Source organism: Condylura cristata, unplaced genomic scaffold (assembly GCF_000260355.1).
Source record: "Condylura cristata isolate star-nosed mole 26May11 unplaced genomic scaffold, ConCri1.0 scaffold00022, whole genome shotgun sequence".
Classification (NCBI taxonomy): domain Eukaryota; kingdom Metazoa; phylum Chordata; class Mammalia; order Eulipotyphla; family Talpidae; genus Condylura; species Condylura cristata.
Window position 1 is genome coordinate 25,538,079 of NW_004567123.1, and position 26,615 is coordinate 25,564,693.

Below are 26,615 nucleotides of genomic sequence, written 5' to 3' on the forward strand. Positions count from 1 at the left end.
TCCTGCTCGGGATAGTCTCGCCAGCTTTCTCTCTCAGACATGTGAAAATGTGAACAGTGAGGTGAGCAGGGACTAAAGCCCTTAATCTTAGTTTGTAGGATATGAAACATCAATTAGGATGAAAGTCACTGCTTGAAAGCCACTGCTTAAAAGTCTCCTGTCTTGTTGAGATAAAACTATAATTTTTCTAGTCTGTGGTACTTTGTCCGAACAAAAATACTCATCTCTATGTTTTCTTTGATTTAGTTGGTAAATGTCAATTTTCTTAGCTACTCTCCAAAGTCTAGAATCAGACACTAAGTAAATCAGTAAATGTAGAATCACCATCCTGGTGAGCGAAAGTTCATAAATTTGTAAAACATATGTTCCTGTTCTTCTGAAATAGTACAAAACTGTAGGGACCACGAAGGTAGATAAACAATGTTTTGCCCTCATAGTACTTGTAGGTTGGTAGGCAAATTGGTTAAGAATTCAGTTGCAAGAAAATTAAATGTCAAATAAATGCGTTAGATAAATAGGGCAGTTATTCCTAGCAGTTAAGAAATCAAGAACTTGATAAAGGAAATTAGAGTACTGTACATCTTAAAGAGAGGGATGTCAAACATATATTTTCTGTCATTGATTTAAAAGTTAGGATAAAAAGAATTATCCCTTGGTGATGGCACAGCATTGTGAATATGCTGTGTCATGGTATAAGTATATGCTGTGTATTTGATAACAATAAAAATTACCTCAATGATGTTGAGTTGCTATTAAAAAATTTCACATAAGCTAACATTTGATTCTCTCTGGAAGACCAGAAAACTTGTCTAAGATCTAGTATCTAGTAACTTTTAACTTAGGCTCCAGTGCCCTGGTGCTTTCCTCTGACATCTGCTCTTCAGTCTTAAGTGCCATGCGACAGAGACTGGCCATGATCCATATCAGTCAGCAAGCCACTGAAGGACTTCACACAGAGGAATGTCTTGAACTTATAACCCACTTACACAGGATTTATAGGCAGCATGCAGAATCACAAGAAATACAGACTGTAGTAAATGTTACAATGGAGAAATACACGATACCATTTGAGACTATACCAGAACCCCTGATCTGGCTTCTGGGGATCAGGGAAAGATTTTTGAGGAAGTAATCTTTAAGACTTACAAGATGAATATGATCTGTCTGTAGAAAGGATAAGGGATGAGTGTCTGGGACACCCATGGCCTTTTGAAATCCCTGAACTAAGAAAGAGCCAGGGTCATGAGGACTGAGAGAAAGATAGTATATTTGGAGCACAGTGAGCAGCAAGAAAGAGACATGAGGCGGCAGCTAGAGAGAAAATGCAGGCCATATAATCAGACCCATAATTATTATTTTTTTTAATATTACCCCAAGTAAAACAGGAATTCACTGGGTTTCAAAGAGGGTCATAATTCCAGTCTTGTTTCTGAAACCTGTGCCACAAGTGTTTATTCTGTGGAGCCCGGTTTAGATACAGATAAGAACTAGTGGTAGTAGTAGTGATGACCTGTACAAGATGACGGCAGCGGAAAGAAGAGAACAGATTCCAGTAAAGTGTTCACTGTACTCTTACAAGATGGTAATTACAGGAAAGTCAAGGGTGAATCCTCACTTGTTCAATAAGCCAGGTGGGTTACCTCAAAAGCAAAGAGTCAGCCAGTTTATTTCAGACAATATCTTGAAAGGATTTGTGCAGGCTTCTCAGTGATCGTTGTCTAAGGAATGTCTTGCCCCTACCTACAAAAAGGACTTAGCCAGTTCACTGCTGTGGGGAAAGAGATGGGAGTCCTTCATTTCTCTGCCAGTCCTTGGCTGTTTCCCACAAAGCAGAACAGGAGTGCTTCAGAGCTTAGGGATTGACAGTGCTTCGTGTAGTTTTTAACTGCACTGCCAACAGGAGAAGCATTATTTGGAGGTTCATTTTTAATGAGAAACTTAAAATGTATAAAATAAATAATATAAGCACTAATGCCCACCCATCTTGCTATGTCACCACTATTTATTCAATTCACATCATAAAAGTATTTCAGTAAACACAACTGAAGCCCCCTCTTTCCCATTCATCTTCCCTGGCAATTACTGTAATTCCTTAATGCTTCATTCTTACATATTTTACAGTGTACTTAAGTAAATATAAACACTATGTAGTATTTTAGTTTAGCTTAGTTTTATTTTTTATAAAGTTTTTTTATTTACACATGGATACAACTGAGTTCTAGACCCAAGGTACAGAAGGTGAGAGAATTCCCAGAGACAGAGAGGGAAGAACAGGTAACATACCGAAGCACACTGCTGAGGGGAGCAGCGGGCAAGACAGGAGAGGTCTACGCCATGTGGGTCAGCTCCCTGGCTGGGGCTCCAACTCATGCCACAGGGCTGGTGATAGCTTGATGGCACTGAGACTTTAATCCCTGTTCCACACAAGGTTTAATTTTAAATAAGGCATGTTATTGAGAATATTCTGCAGCTTGTTTATTTCATTCAGTCTTAGGCTTTAAAGATTTTATTTTCTTGACAATCTGTTTTGCATGTTACATGGTATTACTTAAAAAAAAAAAAAAACCGGCCCTCCCTGGTGGCACAGCGGGTTAAAGCACAGCACTAAGAAGTTTAAGCCACTTCCACATGAGTTCGATTCCCGCCTGCCCCGGAGGTGACCACATGGCGCGGCAGACCTCTCCTGACCCGCCCGCTGCTCCCCTCAGCAGTGTACTTCCTCGATCTGCCTGTTCTGCTCCCCACTCTGTCTCTGGTGAAGCCTCTCGCTGCCCCTGAGCCTCTGGCCTGTACCCCAGTTCTGTATGTACAAATAAATAAAATCTTTAAAAAAAAAAAATCCTTCTGCTCCTTTGTCGAGACATTTAGGGATGTTTTCAGTATTTTGCTATTATAGAATACAGTGCTGGAATTAAACATTTTCTTTATATGAACAGAAATTTCTCGTAAAGATTCTCTTTTAGTTATTTTTCCAGTTCTCTGAAAGATTTGAACCAGTTTGTAGTCCTACATCCCTCAAATAGTATGTATATAGTTCTTTATAAGTTCTGCTTTTTTTCATATCTTTGGACATTTCTAAAGTACTGCTTTTTTACATTTGGATTTTTTTTTTTTTAACAAGTGGGACTACATCAAAAAAAATTTAAAAGATTTATTTATTTATCAGGGTCAGGAGATGTCAGCTGTACCACATGGATCATCACACCATGTGGATCACCTCCAGGTCTGGGGATTGAACTTGGACTGAAGGCAGCTGCTGCTCGCTTGCAGCGCTGTATTTTAACCTGTTGCACCTCCAGGGAGGGCCCATTTTCTTATGAATGTTTCCCTTCTTTTCCTCTTCCACTCTGTACTTGGTGTACACAGGATCTGAAATAGTAGGGTAATAACAGTCATCCTTGTAGAACCTGTAACTTCAACAGTGCTTTATCTCAGATAAACCATGGATCCAGAGGACCGTTTGTAGGTACCCACTGCTGAATCCAGTCCTCTTTCAGGTTTGGAAGTGTTACCACATCTCATAATTTGGAAAAAGTAGTCCTCAGTAAAAATAAGTCTTCTTAAACCCATCTTAATTTTAGAAACAAAATTTAGCATCATAACTTCTCTTTCAAATAGAGTGTAGAATCATTGAGTTTAGTCCTGTTAGAATATTCTCAGTGCCAAGTAAATGTTTCTCCCATTTTTCTCTTCACTACTTAAAAACCTATGGGTTTCAAAATGTATGTATTTGTAATCTTACAAATGTAACCATTTGGGAATTGAAAAACTAGATTGAAGGAGTATGTCTGTATAAAGTAGTCTTGGGAGGCTCTTATTTTGGTTTTACTACACAAGGAAAATATGCTTATTTTTTAAAAATTATATTCTGACCCTTACATTTAAAATTTTAAAGTATGAAAGCTAAAGCATTAAAGCTTCTAGGTGCTATCATTAGAACATCTTCATGACCTTGCAGTAGATTTTGTAGGAAAGCAAACATTAACAATAGGAACAAAAATTAAATAAAGTGACTTTATTAAAGTTAAAATTTCATGGTGAAAGATTCTGTTAAGAAAATAACTTGGGAGTGAACATTTATATCATGTATATCTGACAAAAGACATACTAGAATGTACAAAGAATTCCTGTAACTCAATATAAAAAACCAGAACATCTCCCAAAGAGGTCAAGATTGAAAACAGATGCTTTATGAAAGAACACAAGGAGTGGCCCTTAAATAAGCACAAAAGAGTGTCCAGCATCACTAATTGATCCGTAGAATACACATGTAAACCTAGGCGAGAGACTAATTCCAGTTTTAGATATTTTTACATCAACTGAAATGAGCACATTGGTTAATAGACTTAATGGTGCAAGATATCCGTTGCAGTACTGTATATTTATGAGGGTTCAAAGTTGGAAATAGATCAAAGGCTACCTGGTGACAAGGGGGGTTAAGTCTCAACCACTGTCATGCTACCTATTGCCAGCCACTACAGTAGAGTTCAGTTCCCCAGCTAGGGAGCTGACCTGATCCACATGGCTCAACAAACCTCTCCTGTCTTATCCACTGCTCTCCTCAGCAGTGTATTTCAGTCAGTCTGCCTATTCTGCTCCCCATCCTGTCTCTAGTAAATTCTCTCACCATGCTGCACTTCACAGGTCTTATATAAATAAAAAACAAGTTGGAAATGTCAGAAGTCCATCAACAGGAGAGTAGATAAACATAGACCAGTGACCATCATAGAACTATATACCAGCTACTAGAAGACATCAAGATACTGACACATGCGGCAACATGGATGATTTTTTTTTTTTAAGATTTATTTATTTATGCATTACAGAACTGGAGTACAGGCCAGAGATGAAGGGGCAGTGAGAGGATTTAGAACAGGTCGACTGACAAAGTACACTACTACGGGGAGTAGCGGGCAGGTCAGGAGAGGTCTGCCGTGCCATGTGGACCACCTCAGGGGCAGGCGGGACCGAGCTCATGTGGAAGTACATTTAGCTTCTTAGTGCTGTGCTTTAAACAACTGAGACACCAGGGAGGGCCAACATGGATGAATTTTAACATGTTGAGAAACCAGACACAAGTCAATAATGTATGATTCCATTTATATAACATTCTAGACTAGCCAGAATTAATCTGTGATGATAGAGAAATCAGATTAAAGGAGCCAGCAGTTTCTTGGATGGGCAAGGGTCATGAAACAACTTGTGGAATGATGAAAGGGATATTACTAACATGCATTATGAATTGTCAAAATGACTGAACTATTTAAACTTATATAACAAAATCTTTTAAAAATCTCATTCAGAATAAAAAGGGAAGAAAAATGAAAATGATCTACTTATCTGAAAAAGTATTTGAATGTGTAAAAAAAAAAAAAGCTCTCCAAACCAATATTAAACATACATATTTTAAAATGGGCATGATTAGAAAGATAGTTGGATTTTATCTTTTAAACATGGTGAAAATATATAGCACCAGCTAATGTATCATTTATTTAAATAATGTATGTTTGGAATCCAGTATGCTGTTCACTCCCTCGTTGGTGCTCTATCCAGTGACAAAATAACATAGGTATCCATTGGCCAAGTGAGAAATAGCGAGCTATATAAGAATTTCGACATACTTGTTACCATTCTGCAATACCACTATGCAATCTAGAGTACAGATCATGATCCCACTTAATTGATGTACTAACTGTATATACAGTTAAACTGATCCTTCTAGGCATGTAAAAAGCCACCCAAAGAAGTTGTTCAAAGTAGATTTTTATTTACTCAACATGGTAACATCTCTTCCTCTTATAGTTGATTTGACTTAATCTTAGACCTACTTAAAAATCTTCTGTTGTTTTAGAATCAATTTTTAAACCTTTTACCAAAAACTTAAAGTCTTGCCAGTAACATTGTTTCCTAAAACTAATCAGAATGGTTTCCACCTTGGTGGCACAGCACTTTAAGCACAGCACTGTGAAGCTGTCCACAGCCACTGCAGCACAAGCTCAGTCTAGCCAGGAAGTGACCCACATGGCGTGCAGACCTCTTCTGGCCCTCCTGCTGCTCCGCTCAGCAGTGTACTTTGTCATTCTCCATGTTCTGCTCCCCACTCTGTCTCTGGTGAATCCTCTTGGCTCCTGCACCTCTGGCCTGTACCCCAGTTCAGTATGCATAAATAAATAAATCTTTTAAAGAACTAATTAGAATAATTTAGAATGCAAAGGTTAGAAAATGGTGAATAGTCACAGATGTTCCTGGAAGTCATTGTTTTCCTTTGTAATTCATGTTGTAATCTTTGGTTCTGCTTCTTTCCCAGCTCCATCAAATTGAATGGTTGTCTTGAATTTAATGAAATTCAATCCTAGCAGAAAACTGCTGTTTGGTCACAGATTCAGCAGCAAAGCTGTGAAGCTCACATAAGAATAGGGATGTGTATATCCTTTGTGTTAACAGGAGTCAATTTTGGGGACTTGGCCATGTGGATTTTCCCCAAGAACATAAACATTTTACAAAGTGAAAGCCAGGGGCTTTTGTAGCAATTAAGCAGGAGCCAACTGTGCTTAACGGTGAAAGGGAAAAGCATGAGTTCTCATCAAGTTAAATGCCCTAAATTCCTTTTTAGTACTCAGTCTCTAGCTTACTTCAACTTAAGTTCCTTCTCTTTGATTCAGATTTTGAGTATTCAAAATCTGTACCATCCATCCCTAAAGTAGTTTACCTTCGGGATTGTGTCTTTGCAGGGTGAGAAAGACTGGCAGAAGTATGAGACTGCTCGTCGACTAAAGAAATGTGTGGACAAGATCCGGAATCAGTATCGAGAAGACTGGAAATCCAAAGAGATGAAAGTCCGGCAGAGAGCGGTAGCCTTGTACTTCATTGACAAAGTGAGAGCATCTTCCTATCATGCTGCCTAATGGTTCAGTATAACAAAGATGGAGGATGCATCTGTCCTCCAGAGCCTGTACTAATTACTGGAGAAGCCATAATCCTACTTACCCAGTCTCTGCTCTCCTAAGAGGGGGTTGGGGGTTAGGGTCAGGAGTAGAGAGGTGTTCAGTTGTCTGCTGTTGTCTGAATAGTTGTCTAGTAGTATTGTTATGAATCTGAGTGTGCCAGAAATAGTAACATGACTTTTTAAGCTTTTTGACTGTGAGCAACCAAAAATAATTATTTTACATCATAACCCAACATATATAAATCTATTTGTTCTGTGTGTACTTGAAACAGAAGTCACACGAGTTTAGCAGTGAACTGTGATTTTTTTTTAAGATGGTTTATAACCCTTAAAATGGGTTCAAATAATCCACAGATACATACCAACTACTGTCTGAAAGACCATGTTTTGAAGGTCAACTGCTTAGTAGTAGTCTTTAAACAAAAAGGTTTCATATCTTCACCCCAGTTTTTGCACAAATTCTGAATTTTCTAAAATAATAAAGCAAAATTCAGAGACTAGTTTTTTGAGTCTAAATGCACAAATACTCCCTGATTTGCTGCCATAAGAGAATGTTCTTTCCTCCATCTCCACTAGAGAAGACAGAGCAAAGAGAAGCTTCTCTGGGAAAGATTACTGCTTGTGAACCATACTTCGTTTTATAGGGAACAAAGTAACAATACAAAGCACAGAATTCCCAGACCTCACAGGCTGATACCCTGTTCCCAAAGAAGATTGGGAGGCTTCTGGTATTGGTTTCCTAGAGATCGAATAAAATTCAAGTTTCTTTATTCATCCTTATTCTACCCCTCCCCACAGCTGGCTCTGAGAGCAGGCAATGAAAAGGAGGAAGGAGAAACAGCAGACACTGTGGGTTGCTGCTCACTTCGTGTGGAGCACATCAATCTGCACCCAGAGTTGGATGGTCAGGAATACGTGGTAGAATTTGACTTCCTTGGGAAGGACTCAATCAGATACTATAACAAGGTCCCTGTTGAGAAACGAGTAAGTTTATGTGGCCAGTGCTACCTGACCTGGTTTCCTCTCCTTCCTTCCATGCTCTGCACCTAGGAAAAATGGCTTGAAAGAAAAGGGATTGGTATCGCTTGGTGTCCTGTGTACCTCCTCCTCGTCCCTCTCACTCTCAACCCATGCAGCCTTCCTTGGGATGAGGGGGATGAAGGGCTGACTCTGCAACTCACCAGAGCATGCTGTAGGGAGCTGGCCCTCACAGAAGACTCAGTAAGATGTAGTTCCTCACATTGTTTCAGTGATTTGGCCACATTTCCATGCCCTTTGGTCATATTATGCATTTGTCACTTTTGTAACTTGTCAACCTCTTTCCATTATTCTTAATGAATAAAAAGGTAAACCTTAGTCTCTAGGTATGCAAGCTCATAGCTGAGGAGGATGCTGTATATCCATGACAGCCCTCCTATCCTAAAGTTTTAGAGTTTAGTACACCTACGGAAGACAGGATCCCAGCAGCCTGGCCCTTTAGCATTCTGATATTTAATCAGTGATCAAACTTTGCTGGCTATGAGAATGCTGGGTGGCTCAAGAGACCTGATAGTTGATTATAATTCTTGACCTTAGATTGGATTCCCTATTGAGGAGGTTACACTAACTGATAAATCTGGAATATAGATAGTGGATTAAAGTATGTATCAGTGTAGATTTATGGCCCTAGTATACATTATGTGTGCACAGGAATATCTCTTAAGAGACATACTGAAGTATTAAGTACCCCCATCTGACTCAAAATAAGTAAGTTTGCACACACACACACACACACAGGGAGAGAATGAACAAATGTGTACAGTGGTAAGTGACATAAAATCTTACTGGTAGGTGAATCTGGGTAAAGAATATGGCTGTTCTTTGTGCCTGGGGCTCTGAAGGGGAGGGAATAACTACACGTTTTGTAAGTGTACAAATTTTTCCTTGGATTTTTAAAATCCAAGGGTTTTAAAAATAATAATTAGGTTCTCTTCATGTCTTTTAGGTTTTTAAGAACTTACAGCTATTTATGGAGAACAAACAACCTGAGGATGATCTTTTTGACAGACTCAATGTGAGTGGACAAGTGTGTCCCACTGGGATGAGGGGGCCCAGCCAGAGCCTCACAAATTCCTAAAGGAGGTTTTCCTGGAGTGTGACTTGGGCTCTCTATTCAATGTTTTCTGTGTCATACACACCCTTCCTCCCTTAGGGCACACAGTGAATTCTTGGCCCCCCTAAGACATGCCCTGCTTTTCATCCTCTCCTGGCTCCTGCAGAAACTTCCTGTGGCCAGATGGCCAACCACCTCTGCTAGAGAACCAAAATCGGTCCCTGATTACCTTACCAGAGTAGATCTTAATAGGAAAGGACACATTTGCTTCACTGGCCTGCTTACGATTGAAATATTTCATAGGGAGCTATCATGCAGCTCTATAATCTAGAAATCTTTTCCCTCTTTTTAAAAATTTCCTTTCAGGGCAATACATTTGGCAAGGCTATGATTACATTGGAATAAATGTCCTACAACTTAGCAACAGGGGTGGGTGGTATGGTTTTTACCTAAATCCCAGCATCCTCTCTGTTGCTTTACCTTCTCCAGACTGGTATTTTAAATAAGCATCTTCAGGATCTCATGGAGGGCTTGACAGCCAAGGTGTTCCGTACATACAACGCCTCCATCACGCTACAGCAGCAGTTAAAAGAACTCACAGCTCGTAAGTACTGCTTTGCCGGACAGGGCCACACCCTAACTACTAATGTCAAGTGTCCTTGTTCAGTCCTAAATCTGTTAAACACTTCTTCTCCTTAACATTGTGACTGGAAACCTTTTCCTTCTATACCTTTACTAAAGGGCTATGGTTTAGTTGGATAAATATAATAACATCAGTGCTATTTTCCCCATTTCTACCCAACTTCTAGTTTTAGATTCATGAAATTTGGATCTTTCTGTTTATTCTAAAAATTCCTGTGTTTTGTGGTTTGTAGCTTTTAATTACTTAAAAGCTAGTGAATGAAGACATAATGCTATGATGTTAGGTTAGGGACAGTGAGTCTGTCATGGTTGTTCAAAAATACATAGAGGCAAGTCCTTTCCCTGAGGTTTCTGTCATTTTATTTTACCTTAAGAGTATTCTCTTGAAGAATCACTGTAGAAGCTATCACCAGATACACAGAATGCTTTTCTTGGAGCCTAAATTTTCACTGTCCACTCTAAATTTGTCAAATGACTTTAAAACATGAGTCACAAAAGTCAAATGTGGGTATGTTGAGAGTATTTGAAGTGGGATAGAAAAGTGAAACCAGTCAAATAATTACTTGGATGAGACTTTGTAAAAAAAAATAGACTACCTTGTGGTTTTAAAATGTAAAATTTATGTCCATTTGTCTTAGCCTCCTCTCTATAGACTTTTTCTGTCTCAGTTCCACATTTTCTACTGGCTGCACTAGGTAGGTTAGGGCAGGCACTGTGCAAACAGATGACTGCTGACTGTCAGATTTTGGCCTTGTGCCTTGGAGGAACTTAAATCTGATGAGACAAGAGGGTCAGTAAAATGAGGATGCAGGGCTGAGAGGGGAACCTTTGTACTCTATCCTGGTGTATAAACTGACTTTCCTCTTCCAGCGGATGAGAACATCCCAGCGAAGATCCTCTCCTACAACCGTGCCAATCGAGCTGTTGCAATTCTTTGTAACCATCAAAGGGCACCACCAAAAACTTTTGAGAAGTCCATGATGAACTTGCAGTCTAAGGTATTTTGGATCTGGGTGGTAGGGTCACAAAATGAAGGGAATCATGTCTGTAATAGGTAGATAATTTAAAAATGAGAGGCAATCACAAATCTAGCCTTCAGCTGGGGTATCAGGAGTTCATTTATGGATCTATCTCTTGTGAAAGAAAGGTCCATGCTAAAGGTAAACAGAAATATGATAGTAGTTAATCCCTGATCAAGATACTGCCTCTCAGACTGCTCGTGTTCAGAAGTCTCTGTTCTTTGGACAGAAGGTTTCACATTGTAGTTTTGAAATAATGTTAACTATTGTCTTTATTCTATGTGAGATTAATGTATAGTCTCACAGTTCCTTACCACAGCCCAGAAATACAACTATTTCCAAATCAGATTGTTTCAAATTGAAAAGATATTATTATTTATTACTATTTAATATCTCCCTAATCTTAGTACAACTGTTTTTATTACACATTCCAGTGAATCATATTTTTATATAGTTTATCATTGAATATCTGTTAAGTACAGACTATGTGCCAGAGTTGCCACCCTAGAGGAAGAGACTGATGGCAAACAAGAAAATGCTTTTTCTTTTCTTCATGCCTTTCTTCTCCCTCCAACTCTGCCTGGCACTGAGCTTTTGGAAACTACAGTCGCTTAACATTGGATGTGAGCATTTCTGTTAGCAGTGGCTACATAACTAACCCATTCTATTGTACATCTAATTTTGTAGATGCCTCATTGGATAGCAAACACATAGGGTTACAAAGGAAACCAACTACACTTAACAAAGTTTTTAACATATACATTTTAAATAGTAGTGCTTCCTTACTAATAAATAAGATCTTAAGGTGGATCTAATAACAGCTATAAATTCTAAGGTGGTAATATAAATTACCACCTTAGGTTTTTGCAACAATTGTGATGTGAAAATGCTTGTGCTCCATGATAGTATCATAGGCCCTGATATTAACTATGATTTATTGCCTGCATTAAAGAACAAATGCTGCATTTCGACTAGATGCTTGTGATATTACATATAGATGTATAAACTGTTGCTGTGAAGTGACACTTCATCACATTTTGAGGAGTGTTTCTCCTTTGTTGAAATTCCCTCAGGATCAAATAACCAGGGTTAGTAGTGTATCTGGGTCAGAGGACACACACAACCTAAAGTTTCCTGCTGCAGGCACCACTGGACTTCCTGAGCAGGTGACACATCCATTGTAAAAGAATATGTGTCCACAGACTCTGAAATCCTTGGAGCAATCTTACCTTTGGTGGCAAAGAACCTTATAGAACACCCAGCCCAACAGCTCCCATCTGCTTCCACTCCGGTCATAAATAAAACAGGAATCTTCAGATGCTGTTTGGGGGACTACTCCCTCTGGATCCACTGCTTAGGCAACCAGGCTGCCTGCCAGGCGAGCCCTCCAAGCCCAGACCCTCTCCTGTGTGCCCACAAAACAAACACACACCCCTGTTTGCCAAGTGAATCAATGGAGTCTTTGATGCTTGGAGAGAACTTGACATAGCCTACCAATTTACAATTCACAGAAATGGTTAAGATTGTGATTTGTTGCATTTCTAGCCCCAAGAAGACTCTGACTAATGGTTTCTGTGCTGCTTTTGTGTATAGAATCCATTTCTTCAGCATAGATGTTGGAATTAAGCCATTCATAGTAAAATCTATTTCATGTTTCTTACAATGGTGGCCTCTGTCTCCAACCCTGGGCTGTGTGTTTATCTAATAGACAATTCAAGACTCAGCAATAGTCCAGTGTGTGTGAGTCAGGCATTCTGTTCTGTGGAGGTTCCCTTGACCTCATGGGTTAGCAAGGTGACCACAGACCTGGGGTTCCCCTGCCCCAGCCATGTGAGTTTGCTGAGTGTGTAGTTTCATTTTGTTGCCTACTTAGTTCCTTAAAAACTTAGGTGCGGCCCTCCCTGGTGGCGCAGTGGGTTAAAGCACAGCACTGGGAATCTAAAGCCGCTTCTGCATGAGTTCGATTCCCGCCTGCCCCGGAGGTGACCACATGGCGTGGCAGACCTCTCCTGACCCGCCCGCTGCTCCCCTCAGCAGTGTACTTCGTCAATCTGCCTGTTCTGCCCCCCACTCTGTCTCTGGTGAATCCTCTCACCCTCCGCATCTCTGGCCTGTACCCCAGTTCTGTATGAATAAATAAATAAATCTTAAAAAAAAAAAAAACTTAGGTGCGGCCCTCCCTGGTGGCGCAGCGGGTTAAAGCACAGCACTAAGAAGCTGAAGCCACTTCCGCATGAGTTCGATTCCCGCCTGCCCCAGAGGTGACCACATGGCGTGGCAGACCTCTCCTGACCCGCCCACTGCTCCCCTCAGCAGTGTACTTTGTCAATCTGCCTGTTCTGCCCCCCACTCTGTCTCTGGTGAATCCTCTCACCCTCCGCATCTCTGGCCTGTACCCCAGTTCTGTATGCACAAATAAATAAATCTTTAAAAAAAAAAAAAAAAAACCTGAGGTGCTCCAGGGTTCTCTCAAGCAAGAACAGTTAGAACTGTCCTTGTCTTTTCCTTCAGACTGGGATTCCATGAGATTTTATTTGGAAAAATCTTCACAGCTAAAAGTATTTTCAAACCTTTTTTTCAAACCTTTGTTTTTGATTGTTAACTACTGTAGTTCTCTTCTTCAACTTTTTTGTGTGTGTGTGTGTGTTTTATGCATACAAGAGTTGGGGTGTAGGCTAGAAGTGGGGTGTCAAGAGGATTCATCAGAGACAGATCAGGGAGCAGAACAGGCAGATTGACTGAAACACACTGCTGAGCGGTACAGTGGGGTGAGACTGCACCCCACTGTGGTGCCATGGGGGTCAGCTCCCTGGCTCTAGTGGCTGCAGATAGCCTCATAGTTCTGTGCTTTTAACCCCTTGTGCCACAAGGGCGCCCCCTGCTTCAGGTTTCTTAAAAGACAGAATGCTAAAACTAGGCCATGTCATGGTTTTGTTTGGAATAGACTAGATGAGCTGTTAGTATTCCAGGGCACCTTTTTTTTTTTTAAGATTTATTTATTTGTGCATACAGAACTGGGGTACAGGCCAGAGGCTCAGGGGCGGTGAGAGGCTTCACCAGAGACAGAGTGGGGAGCAGAACAGGCAGATGGACGAAGTACACTGCTGAGGGGAGCAGCGGGCGGGTCAGGAGAGGTCTGCCACGCCATGTGGTCACCTCCGGGGCAGGCGGGAATCGAACTCATGCGGAAGCGGCTTCAGATTCTCGGTGCTGTGCTTTAACCCGCTGCGCCACCAGGGAGGGCCCTCCAGGGCACCTTTTAATAGCCATTTTTTAGTTCCTTGAATGTTCTCTTGAGTGTATCCTTTTTTTTTCATGAGACTGGTAGCTCCTTCCCGGAGTGCTGACAGTCTGAGGAAGGAGCTGAGCTTGTTCAGTAGATGCAGAGGTTCTCTTGGCCTCATAAAAACTGTCTTGGAATAAAGGCTGCAGGACTTCCTAAATAAACAACTCTTCCAGGTGTCTAAAGCCAAAGTATCTGGGACTAAAAAGATCAAGCATCCATAGTCCCAAATCCAAAGATTCTGTATTAAGATCTCTGGGTCACTGCCCTATGAACCATTGTTTCTTTAGGGCTACTGAAGAACATAAAAGGATAAGTAGTCATTGAATTCAGTAGTTACTATACATTCATACCCTGTCTTCATGAGGCCACCCTGGTGTTTTTACCAGCAAAGCAGTGACACAACCTGCTTGGTAGAAACAACATTAGGTTTCATTTTCTCTGATAGTGCCCTTTTTTTCCTCATTTATTGCTAAATTTAATGCTGTTCTTTCTCTCCCAGATTGATGCCAAGAAGGAGCAACTAGCAGATGCTCGGAGAGACCTAAAAAGTGCTAAGGCTGATGCCAAAGTCATGAAGGATGCAAAGACCAAGAAGTATGTGCCTAGCACTGTGCAAAGCTGGGGGGTGGTTGCGAGATAAAAGCAGGTATATTATTAGCCAGAGTCCCTAGGGCCCCAGCTTTTCTCAGGTTTCCAGGTATGTCTTTTGGAAATCTCTCCAATTTGGAGTTCCTGCGATGATACGTGTTAGGGAGGGGTTACAGTACGGTTGTCCTCAGGTCAAGGCTGGTTTTTGATGACTGCCATTCTTCCAGGGTGGTAGAGTCAAAAAAGAAGGCTGTGCAGAGACTGGAGGAGCAGTTGATGAAGCTTGAAGTTCAGGCCACAGACCGAGAGGAGAATAAACAGATTGCCTTGGGGACCTCCAAACTCAATTATCTGGACCCTAGGATCTCGGTGGCTTGGTAAGCATTGAATCCTCTTTGAGTTTCTGCCATTAATTTGAAAAGAGTGGTGGGTTTCTGAGAGCATCATTGGCCTTCAGATGTCATTCCTAAGCATATGCTTGTAATCCTCCTGGAAATCTCTTATCTTCTGTACACAGCAGACATGTATCAGGACATCCTGGTCGGTCCTAAATGTCAGTGCTGTCACACTGCTGTTGGCATGTTTGTCTGTCTTTAAAAGGTCGGTCTACTCCCTATTCCTTGTGAAAAGGTTCTGGACTTGGGTGGAGGAATCATGTCCTCGGGCACCTGCCTCTGGGTCAGGGGTTCTACCAGCTCTTGCATCTTTCTTACTCTTTTTGCCCTTTTTGGTGCTAGAGGTCAGTTTGTTGTCAGCGGCTAAGAGCAGGGAATCTGGAGCCAGGCTGCCTGTGTGCACTTTTTCAGCTCTGTGTTTACTGACCATGTAGAACAAGATGGGTCCATCACTTTTTCTTTTCATCTGTACTTCCATTAGTAGAGCCGTAGTAGCATCTAGTTTAGAGGTTACTTAATGAGTGATACTTAAGTGAACCCCAATAACCTGTTTGGGATAGTCCCATCCTCGCTAGACTCATGTAAAGGAAAATGCAGTGTATCTGAGCCCTAGCCCACCCCGGGTCTAGGTCTTTGCTCCCTGAGTCATACTAATCTCTCTTCTTTCTCCCTTGTTTTGTAGGTGCAAGAAGTGGGGGGTTCCAATTGAGAAAATTTACAACAAAACCCAGAGGGAGAAGTTTGCCTGGGCCATCGATATGGCCGATGAGGACTACGAGTTCTAACCAGTCTCAAGAGACAGGGTTCTGTGGAAAGGAACAGTGTGGTTTGAGGAAGATGGATAAACTGTGAGCCTCACTTGCCCTCGCACCTGAGGGAGAGAGGCAGCAAGTCTTAACAAACCAACATCTTTGCGGAAAAGATAAACTTGGAGATATTATAAGGGAGAGCTGAGCCAGTTGTCCTATGGACAACTTATTTAAAAATATTTCAGATATCAAAATTCTAGCTGTATGATTTGTTTTGAATTTTGTTTTATTTTCAAGAGGGCAAGTGGATGGGAATTTGTCAGAGTTCCGCCAGGCAAATTCACTGTTTCACTGAAGCATTTGGATTCTCTTAGCTACTGTATACGAAGTCCGATTATATTGGTGCGTTTTTACAGTTAGGGTTTTGCAATAACTTCTATATTTTAATAGAAATGAATTCCTAAACTCCCTCCCTTCTCCCCCATTTCAGGAATTTAAAATTAAGTAGAACAAAAACCCGGCGCACCTGTTAAGAGTCGTCACTCTATTGTCATGGGAATCAGTTTTCATTAAACTTGAAGCAGTCGTGACATCGGCAGTGTTTTGGTTCAGACACCTGTTCACAGAAAAGCATGATGGGAAAATATTTCCTGACTTGAGTGTTCCTTTTTAAATGTGAATTTTTATTTTTAATTATTTTAAAATATTTAAACCTTTTTCTTGATCTTAAAGATCGTGTAGATTGGGGTTGGGGGGGATGAAGGGTGAGTGAGTCTAAGGATAATGAAATAATCAGTGACTGAAACCATTTTCCCATCATTCTTTGTTCTGAGCATTCTCTGTATCCTTTCAGAACTCCATCTTTTTTTTTTTTCCCCCTTTTCTTTTTAAACCCCAGTCTTTCACTTGAAAGATTTTATTGTATAAAAGTTCCACAGGTCAATAAATTTAGAGGAAAATGAGTATTTGGTCCAAAAAAGAAAAAATAATCAAGATTTTAGGGCTTTTATTTTTTTCTTTTGTAATTGTGTAAAAAATGAAAAAAAAAAACATAAAAAGCAGAATTTTAATGTGAAGACATTTTTTGCTATAATCATTAGTTTAGAGGCGTTGTTAGTTTAGCGTGTGTGCAGAGTCCATTTCCCACATCTCTCCTCAAGTATCTTCTATTTTTATCATGAATTCCCTTTTAATCAACTGTAGGTTATTTAAAATAAATTCCTACAACTTAACGAAAACTTAGTGTCTGCCTCTTTGTTACCCAGGGCCAGAGTGGGTTCTGGGGCTGGCACACAGTATGTGATAATGGTCGCTCAAGTCAGTGCTGGGGCTGGGCAGGGCTGGTTCAGAGAAGGAATGATCTGTGAGCACTTCCAATACTGTAGAGCTGGCTAGGGACCCTACAAACATTTTTTTTCTCATCCTAGGTTACGGCCAAGTCTGGAATTAGGGTGAAGGCTGGGGTCTCCAACTCAAATGTGCAGGGAATAGGAGTTGGTCGCTTAGGCCTGGGTTCTCTAGTTTGCTAGCCTGTGCAGGCATATTTCCGAGAGTCATCTCCTGATAGTCTAGGAACTCACCCACCTGGGGTGGGGCTGGGATAATGGTGGATCCCCTGCACAATATCCTGAAATCCCTTTTCTTCAGTTTGCATTTCATTTGCCAGAAAGGGGAGATAGCATTAGCCCCAGGAAAAAAGTTGTGTAGCCATCTTTGCTTTGGAGCAGGAAATTGTAGCCAGATATTAAATCTTATGTAAGGAAAAGCAACGAAGGGGCTCCTGTAGTGATGGACTTCAGGTTTGGGACTTGAGCAGGACTTGCCACAATTAGGGGACAAACCGTAGTTCGTCTATAGAAATCAAGGACAGGAGGCCTTGCTAGTAAGTGATTTTGCTATTGGGCAGGAAGCTGCACTATCTTTTTCCAGCAAGGGTGTATACAAGTCTTGTGAGGACAGGTACAAGGCAACTAGGTGTTGGTCAAAAATGATTGTGAAGGCCATCTGGGTGACAGTAACACGTCTTAAGAGAGGAAGCCAGTGAATGGGGAGTGACTTGGCCACCAAGGCTGAGGAAAAGACAGGTTACAAAGGGCCTCACAGGATGCTTGAGCGTGGAGTCAGGACACACCCTGTTGCCTCTTTCCAGTGCATGGGTTCCCTCATTCTGCTTCCTGCCTGCCCATGTGTCAGGCTATTCTGTGATACCCAAGTCTAATTGTGGGCCGAGGGAGACAGTTTCCAAGTAGTACTGGAACCAGACATCTAGTGTTTGCTCGGCAACTCCCTCACCCCCCAACTGCTGATCAGCAAGTCCTGTCCTTTCTCCCTGTTCAACCTATCTCAGGACTTTGTGGTATTTTAGAGATGAAAAATGTTCCCTGTCCTTTTAAGACACCACCCTCTCCCTCTCCATTTCACAAACAAGCACCTGGAGTGAGTCATCTACAAGACAGTCATCCCCCACCCACCGCAACTAGCTCTTTCCGCCTTCATTTTGACCACAATGAGCCTTCATTTTGACCACAATGAGCGAGCTCCCAAACCTGTAAGTGGGCTCTGTTCTGCATGTTAAGTTCCTGTGGTCTTGGACACTGCTCCTTTTTTTTTCTAGAATTCTATTGAAGTATGTTTTGCATCTAAACTCGTTGCAGCTACACAGAAATTTTTAGTAACCACTGAGTGGTGCAGCCATCCTGAGTCAGTTTTAGAATAGCATCCTCCCAGTAAGGTCCCTCATGCTCTGCTCATAGTTAATCCCCATTCTCATTCCTGTACCCAGCTGCCACTAATCTGCCTTCTCTAGAAATCTGCCTTTTCCGGACACTTTACAAAAATAAAATTATACAATATGCAACCACTATAAAATCACTTCTGGCTTCATGCCATGTCTCCTGATTTTACTCCTCTCTGTAGATCCTTAACTGCTGTAGTTCTCTGCTCAGGTGATTTCATTCACACACAAAGGTGATGCCTCCCATAACCCTATCTCCAGTCTAGACCCCATTCCTGAGCTCCAGACACACTGCCAACTATCTTCTGGGGATATATTCCAAGCTACTTCATCTCAGATTGTAAACTGGCCTCAGTACCTGCTACTCCAAGCCTGTTGGGCTGGGTTTCACACTTCTGTGAAAGGCAAAACCATCCACTCTGTGCCCAGCTGGAACCTAAAGGTAGCCATTGTCCTCACTTCCACCTCCAGTTGCCAACTGGGATCACTTCCTAAATACAGTATTTCGCAGAAAACTTTGGCCTGTGTTTTTTTTCTATTAAGGGTTGAGGGCTCTCCCTGGCAGCGCAAGGAGTTAAGTCTCAGCACTAAGAAGCTATTGGCAGCTACTGCACCACGAGTCAGATTCCAGGCCAGGTAGGCCTCTCCTGTCCTGCCTACTGCTTCCCTCAGCAGTATGTTTTAGTAGACTTGCCTGAACTCCCCACTCTGTCTGGTGAAACCTCTCACTCCCCTCTCCCCCCACACCTTGGCCTGCACCCCAGCTTTTGTATACATAAATAAAATCTTTTAAAATAAAAGGAAAAGGAATAATCAAAAAAAAAGTTGATTTATATTTTAGTTCTCACAAAATATTTTATAGAATAGGATGCTCTCACAACTTGTTTTGAACCAAAATGTACTTTTAGAGAAAGCAAATTACCCTGAAATGACCTCAGGCAAGGTAGTTTGGGATGATTATAAATAGTCCCCTGACAAAACCAGTAAACACGGGCAAATAAATTTACCACAGACTTAGTAATTATTCTTCATCATCCCAAGTATTAACGTAAAAACAAGCCTCTTAAAAATCACTTTAAATAGGCCCTCCATGGTGGCGCAGTGGGTTAAAGCACAGCACTAAGAAGCTTAAGCCACTTCCGCATGAGTTCAATCCCCGCCTGCCCTAGGGGAGATCCACATGGCGAGGCAGACCGCTCCTGACCCGCCCGCTGCTCCCCTCAGCAGTGAACTTCGTCAATCTACCTGTTCTGTACCCCACTCTGTGTCTGGTGAATCCTCTCACCCTCTGCATCTCTGGCCTGTACCCTGATTCTGTACGAATAAATAAAATAAATCTTTTTAAAAATGCACTTTAATTAGCAGTATGGTGTTGATACTTTTTAACTTTTATAATGGTTCTATAGTTGTGTCTTTAAAGAGTCAGAAAAACAACTATTTGCAGGTAACATCCCAGAATTGGGAGGAGTTAGTGGGTAGTGTGACATGAAGCGTAGTGGCTGCTAGTTAGCTCATCATTGAAATTGGCACGGATTGGAACCTTACCATGGTATATCTCTACATTTACATATATTTGAAATTTTCCAAAAATTTTTTTAAAGATTTATATATTTATGCATATTAAGAATTGCGGTACAGGCCAAAAGAGCTGGGGGTGACAGGATTCAACAGTGAGAGTGAGGAACAGAACAGGCAAACAGACTGAAATACACTGCTGAGGGTAACCACAGGCAAGACGGGAGAGGTCTGTTGTGCCATGTGGGTCAGCTCCCTGGCTAGGGATCAAACTTCTGTAGTGGCTGTGGATAGCTTCATAGAGCTGCCTTTTAATCCCTTCCACCATTAGGAAGGCCCCTCCATAAATTATTTTTTGTGAGATTTATTTATTCATTCATACAGAACTGGGGTACAGGAGCAGTGAGAGGGTTCACCAGAATAGGCAGATTGAGAAGTACACTGCTGAGGGAAGCAGTGGACAGGTCAGGAAAGGTCTGCTGCGCCATGTGGGTCACCTCCGGGGCGGGGATCGAACTCATGCAGAAGTGCCTTTAGCTTCTTAATGCTGTGCTTTAATCTGCTGCGCCACCAGGAAGAGTCCTCCATAAATTTTTAAAGTATACATTAAGTGATTCTTATGCATATAATGAATTATATATCTAGAGAGAGGTTTTTAAAAACCTGCTTTTTTTTTAGTATGCAAAAAGGTAATTGTGCTTTATATTAGGTCAGTAATTCTAGTATCATATTGAATCAAAAGATATTCTATCAACATAGATGAATCCCAAAAACAAGGTGAATGTAGACATAAAAGTACATATTCTCTGATCCCATTTATATGAAATTCTGAATAGTAAAGTGCAATGATATCAAAGTAGAATAGTGATTGCCAGATTGGGACAGGGGAGACTGCAAAGGGGTAGGTAAAAAATTTTTCAGGGTGATGAAAATTTTCTGTCTTTATTGGGTGGGAGTTAAATGAGGGTGTACATTTCTCAGGTTCATCAAACTTTACACTTAAACTTTACACTTTATCATGTTTTTCCTCAGTGAGACTGATCAAGTTTTCTCCAATTAGAAGGTAGTAAAGGGTTCTGAGAAATTATATTAGGTGATTCGAGAAATGGTTCTAACAGTAAGTGACACGTACATAGAGCTCAGATTCACATAAAGAGCTTGAATGTGACTAGAAAGTCGAGTGGGAAAATAAAATGTACATAATTAATATTGTTTTAAATTTTGCTTCAAAATACATCACTGGGTCCTTCCTGGTGGCATAACGGGTTGAAGTGCAGCACTAGGAAGCTATCTGCAGTCACTGCAGCACAAGCTGGGTCCTCGGCCCTGGAGGTGACCCACATGGCACAGCAGACTTCTCCTGGCCCACCCACTGCACCCCTGCACCTCTGGCCTGTACCCCAGTTCCTGTATGCATCAAAAAATAAATCTTTAAAAATATGTCACTGAACTGTTTCGTATGGACATCTGAATACTGAATGTGTAAATATACTGCTACGGAGGAAAGATAAGTGTTGATTGGTCAGAAAGGACAGAGTGGGAAAAGAGCAGGTATGTCTGGCACAGGCTAGGCCTAGCAAAGGCTCTCCTCTTCAGCAACTACAGTATCCCTACCACCATCCCCAACATGGGATATCTGGGCCCCACCACCAGAGCCTCAGCAAAATGAAAGAAGGTCTACAGAGACGGCAGAGTCCTGGCGTAGTGAGACCTGGCTTTGTCTGGAATGAGAGGAAACAGGAGGCTCTTGGACTGAGAGTACATCCCACAGAAGGGGGAGGCCCAGTGATGAAATTGGAGCCCTAAATTGATACTGCTGCCCGAAGTCAAGTTTAAGCCACAGGTCGAGTGATGGAGCTCAAGGAACATTCAGGCGAGTACTTAGTAAGTACTGGCTGGCTCACAGCCTCAGAGAAGGGCTGGTCAGAGCCTTAACATCCCCTCCTAAGTAGAAATGAAAGAACAGTGTATTGACAGCACAAGTCTTCATAAACCTGCCTGTCTGCAACTGTGGACTGGCCTTTCTTGAGCTGCACTTCTATCCCATCTTCCGTATTCACACAAGTTCATTACAACAGGTGAAAAACGGCATCAGTGTACGTCATACTATTAAGATCACTGACGCTATTTCAGTCAAAGAGGTTGCCATGTAAGAAACTTAAGTTAACCCCAGGAAAGTTTTCTCACCTAAGGAACCTACTCTGTTACTTCTTACCTTTTGTTACGGTTACCAGAAAGTCAACCACATTTGATTCTCAATAACAGGAGTTATGTTAATCTTTATTCTTCCGTCTTATAAATATATAACATACCTACTTCTATCATACACCTTGTTTTTACTTTAAGTACTCTAAGCTTTTCTTAAGGACTGGCAAATAATACATTTGTGCCGAGCATGGTGTCGTGCCCACTCAGATTCCCCTCACTGCCCCAGCAGCTGGGAAAGCTGGGTACTGAGCTCACCTAGGCTGCAGAGCTGCTGGGAGAGACCAGCTGAGTGCCAGGCTGATGGAGGTGGGGCTAGAAGGCCCAGCTATTTCAGACCAGTTCCACACAACAGAGCTCCCTGGGGACTTGACTGGGGTTGTTATCAAGCCCACATCACAGCTGACTTCTCCCAGTGTCCCCTCCTATTTCCTTCCTCTCCCTTCCACAGTGTTGATCTCAAGGGCACTCCCTAGTAAACATTCTGCACACTAACCTCTGTCACAGAGCCTGCATCCCAAAGAACCAAACCTGTGGCAACATTTAACCAGATAATTAAAACAGAAAAGACACTGGGGTAAGGGTATTATGGAAAACGTGAGGATACACACCAACCCTGGGGCCAGATCACCTGGGTGAATCCCATTCTGCCACCTCTTAGCTGTGTGTCTTAGCGTGGCTCTCCATGCCTGGTTTTTCATCTGTAAAATGGAGATAATCAGACCACTTATCTCAGGGCTTAGATAATGAGAAGTAAATAAGCCTGTGTGGGTGTCGGGGCCTTATGAAGCATCCACTATACCCCAAGTGCTTTTCTAAGTGTGAGGTCAGGCCCACCTAGCCAGAGGGGCCTCTGGGCTGGGTCTGCTCCCCAGCCTGCAGGCTCAGTTACTGGTGTCGGCCAGGGTGTGCTGCAGCCTGAGTGTTCACAGAAATAGGCCCAAGCAGGGCTAGCCTGGGTGAAGTCACGGGCGTGTGCCATATGTGGGTGCTAGGCTGCTCCCTCCCAGCCAGCACAGCTGCATGCATTGACAGTAACACCCACGTCCCCATATATATGCTGAGCTCAGGGAGCCCATACCCTCCACACCCACTGTGTGCCCTGCTTTTCCTGAACCTCTTTTGGTGGAGGGAGGGACCTGAAGCCTAGGATGCTGGTTCAGCAGTCCCAGGAGGAAATGGGGCTCTGTTCCCTGGCAGCCGGCTGAAAACGGGTTTCTGGAGCATCCAGGGACAAACGCAAGGAAGCTGGGGTTGCAAGTTGGGAAGCTCTCAAAAACTGGAGAAACAGATTTTAAAAGTGCATCACAACCCACAGGCTGCTGAAGTTGTCATAAGAAGCTCAAGAAGACTATAGCATTCAGGAGAAAGACTCCTGGAAACGTGTTTAAAAATAAACTGGAAAGGTGGGGCCTCCCTGGTGGCACACAGGTTAAGTCTCCACACTATGGAGATCGGCAGCTGCTGCAGCATGAGTTCATTCTCTGGCCAGGGAGGTGGCCCACACGGCACAACAGACCTCTCCTGACCCACCTGCTGCTCCCCTCAGCAGGGGATTTCAGTAGATCCACCTGTTCCTCTCACTGCCACTCCCGCCCTGAACCTCTGGCCTATATTTCAGTTCTTGCATGCATAAATAATAAAAATAAATCTTTTTAAAAACAATAAAACGCCTCCCTGGCAATGGGTGAAAACCCAGCACTCTGAAGCTATTGCAGCCACTGAAACACACACCAGGGAGCTGACCCACATGGCGCAGCAGCCCTCTCCTGACCTGCCCGCTGCTCCCCTCAGCAGTGCATTTCAGTACATCTGCCTGTTCTGCTCTCCATTTTCAGTCTCTGCTGAGTCCTTTCACCCCTTGCACCTGCCTGTACCCCAGATCTGTATGCATAAATTAATCTTTAGAAAATAAACAAACTGGAAGGGGACCTCGTTTAGTCCCCACGTCTCTTCCTAGCCTCATGGTCACAGCCACCACCCCCAACAATCCCTTACGTAGTAAACTCTAGCTGCAAAAACCTCGGGATTTTGTAAATGTGCTCTGCCTAGACAGTACTTTTCTCCAAACCACTCCTAATAATTCACCGGGTCCTAATAATTCATCAGACCCTCTACTCACATCCTTTAGGCCTCTGCTGAGGTCTTCCTGCTCTATTAGAGGGGGTGTAGGTCTCCCTAATGTTTTCTCTCAGAGCGTTTTGTTCTCTCCCCTGCAGCCCTCATTGCACATTGAGTGTTTGTTTACTGTTTAAATCCCTGGAGGGCTGCTTCTGGGTTTCTCATTATCCCAACTCATGGCCACAGTGCCAGGCACAGGGAGGGACCTGCAGCGGCCGACCGCTTTAAATTCAAGCTAGCCCAAGTCACACTGTATGGACACCTTTTGCTGCCTTCCCTGCACCCAGAGCCAGGCAGGCCTCGGGCATCTCCTCACCCACACTCATTAGCCAGCCAGCTTCTGTGCCTACAGGATGACATCAACCACCAGGCTCTACTTAAGCCAATGGCTCTCTTGTGACACAGAAAACACAGGTACTCAGATAGCCTTGGGCTCAAACTTGTGAGTTATGTGGCCTTGGACAAATTGTAGGACTTCTCTGAATCTCGGTTTCCCCCTCAGTAAATACTGAGGCACTACTCCTCCATTAGAGGGCAAGCATGAAGGTCAGGTGGGACCATAGGTGTAAGCCTTGTAGCCTGCACACAGGTGTAAGTCTTTAGCCTGCACCTAGGGTTCCTCCCCCTTCCTGTTTCCATCACTAGGTGGCAGTCCACCTCGGCACTTCACCTCCTCTGAGGTGGCTGAAGCCTGCCAGCACAAACCATCTCATCTTCACACTTCTTGGGGCGGCATTTAGACAATCAAAACAGACATACAAGTTACCCTAACAGCAAGACACATCACCGGTGGCCCCAGAGACTATAGTTACCCCCAGCTGGGGAGGTTGCTTGAGCACCCACTTTTACTTGCTCACCCATTCCAGGAAATCTGGCTCTTTCTCGGTTTTTCATTGGGCTTCTCCTCTCTGAAATGCAGTGAAGTGGTTCTGTTCTGTCTGGTTCACCAACTTTCAGACAGGCAGGCTCCTCTGGGACAGCAGCTGTCCTCAGTTCAGTCTGTGCTCTGTGACCCAAGGAGCTTGGGCTGCAGGGGTGAGTATAGGGAACAACTTCAGAAAGACAGTGTGAATTAATCAAGGAACCACAAGAGGCCTTGTGGAGGCTGAAGAGGTGTTGAGAGATGAAGTCAGAGAGACAGGTGGTTGATCACATAAGGACGGCTGGACCAGGTGCAATGGGAAAGTCATGAAGGGCTTGAGGCCTGAGGCAGGGCGCTGTGATTTCATTTCATTTTAAACATGAAGGCACGGAAAATAGATGCAGGTAAGACAAACGAGGGTAAACAGACTGGCTGTGCAAAGACGTTGGCTTGTATGTGGACTGGAAGGAGTGAAGTGATGAGCGCCGGTGGCCTACAGAGGCACTGAGTTCTGAGATCCTCCACCTGAGAGGAGTTTGGTGCCAGGTGCTCAGAGTGAAGGCCGGGAAGGGTTTAGGGAGGGAGGCAAGATGCCTGTGTTGAGTGGGGAAGCGGAGCAAGCAGTGGCATGCAGAAGAGGTACAGATTAGGCACTGGGGTGCAGGCCGGGCAGGGTGGAGCGAAACCTTGAGAAAGGTCAGTTCACCCTGGGAACTAGCCCAGGACCCAAACCGGAGGAAGAGAAGTTTCTAAGGCCAAAAGGCAGAGGCCAGAGAGGGAGGCGGAAAACTGGGTGAGAGGGGCCAGGAAAACCGAAGCACGGGAGAGCGCTGTCATGCGAGGCAGATCTGGTCTGAACCCCGCCTGGCCTGGGGGAACTACTCAGTGAGCCGGGGCAGTGGCCCATGCCAGGGACAGCAACAGAGGCCACAGGGGACGGCCGTTCAGGCCTCAGGACAGCGCGGCCGTGGGTCTAAAGCCGTGGACGGGATGCTCGGGCCGACGGTCCGGGCCCTTCGAAAGTCACGGTGGCCGCAGGGGTGCGACGGACGCGAGCCCAGCAGGCTCCAGCACGGCCTGCAGGCCAGTCCCGCACAGCCCGCACGGAGGGCGGGACCGGCCCGCCGTCCATCAGGCCTCGCGGGCCAATCCGCGGGCGATCCCGCCTCCACCTCCCGGGAGAGAGCGCGCGGAGGACCCGCCTCCGTGCCGCCGCGGGAGTGAGGCGGCCCGGCCTGGCCCGGCTCCCTTCGTTGGGCAGCCCGCCCAGGTAACTGGGGCGGCCTGGCGGGCCCGGGGGCGCTCCGCTCCGTCACGCCTCTCCCCGGTCACGGCGAGGGCGGCGCTGGGGAGCGGGGTTGGAGGAGGAATCGGCTGCGGCTAGGCCTGTGCGGGACAGTGGGCTGGGCGGCCGCCCTGCATGTGCGACCGGCGGCCGGCCCGGACGAGGCTCGCCGCGCG

General features: G+C 43.6%; 1 protein-coding gene across 1 annotated transcript in view; it reads left to right on the forward strand.

The window, feature by feature from the left end:
• TOP1 (topoisomerase (DNA) I) overlaps nt 1-16,949 on the forward strand; it is a 76,448-nt gene extending 59,499 nt beyond the window's left edge. Inside the window, exons 14-21 of the mRNA XM_004687385.2 lie at nt 6,732-6,875; nt 7,745-7,930; nt 8,931-8,999; nt 9,528-9,642; nt 10,551-10,678; nt 14,485-14,579; nt 14,801-14,950; nt 15,651-16,949. Coding sequence (XP_004687442.1) covers nt 6,732-6,875; nt 7,745-7,930; nt 8,931-8,999; nt 9,528-9,642; nt 10,551-10,678; nt 14,485-14,579; nt 14,801-14,950; nt 15,651-15,753 — 990 coding nt within the window. The 3' untranslated portion in view covers nt 15,754-16,949. The remainder of the gene's footprint in view (nt 1-6,731; nt 6,876-7,744; nt 7,931-8,930; nt 9,000-9,527; nt 9,643-10,550; nt 10,679-14,484; nt 14,580-14,800; nt 14,951-15,650) is intronic.
• Nucleotides 16,950-26,615: the final 9,666 nt, after the last annotated feature.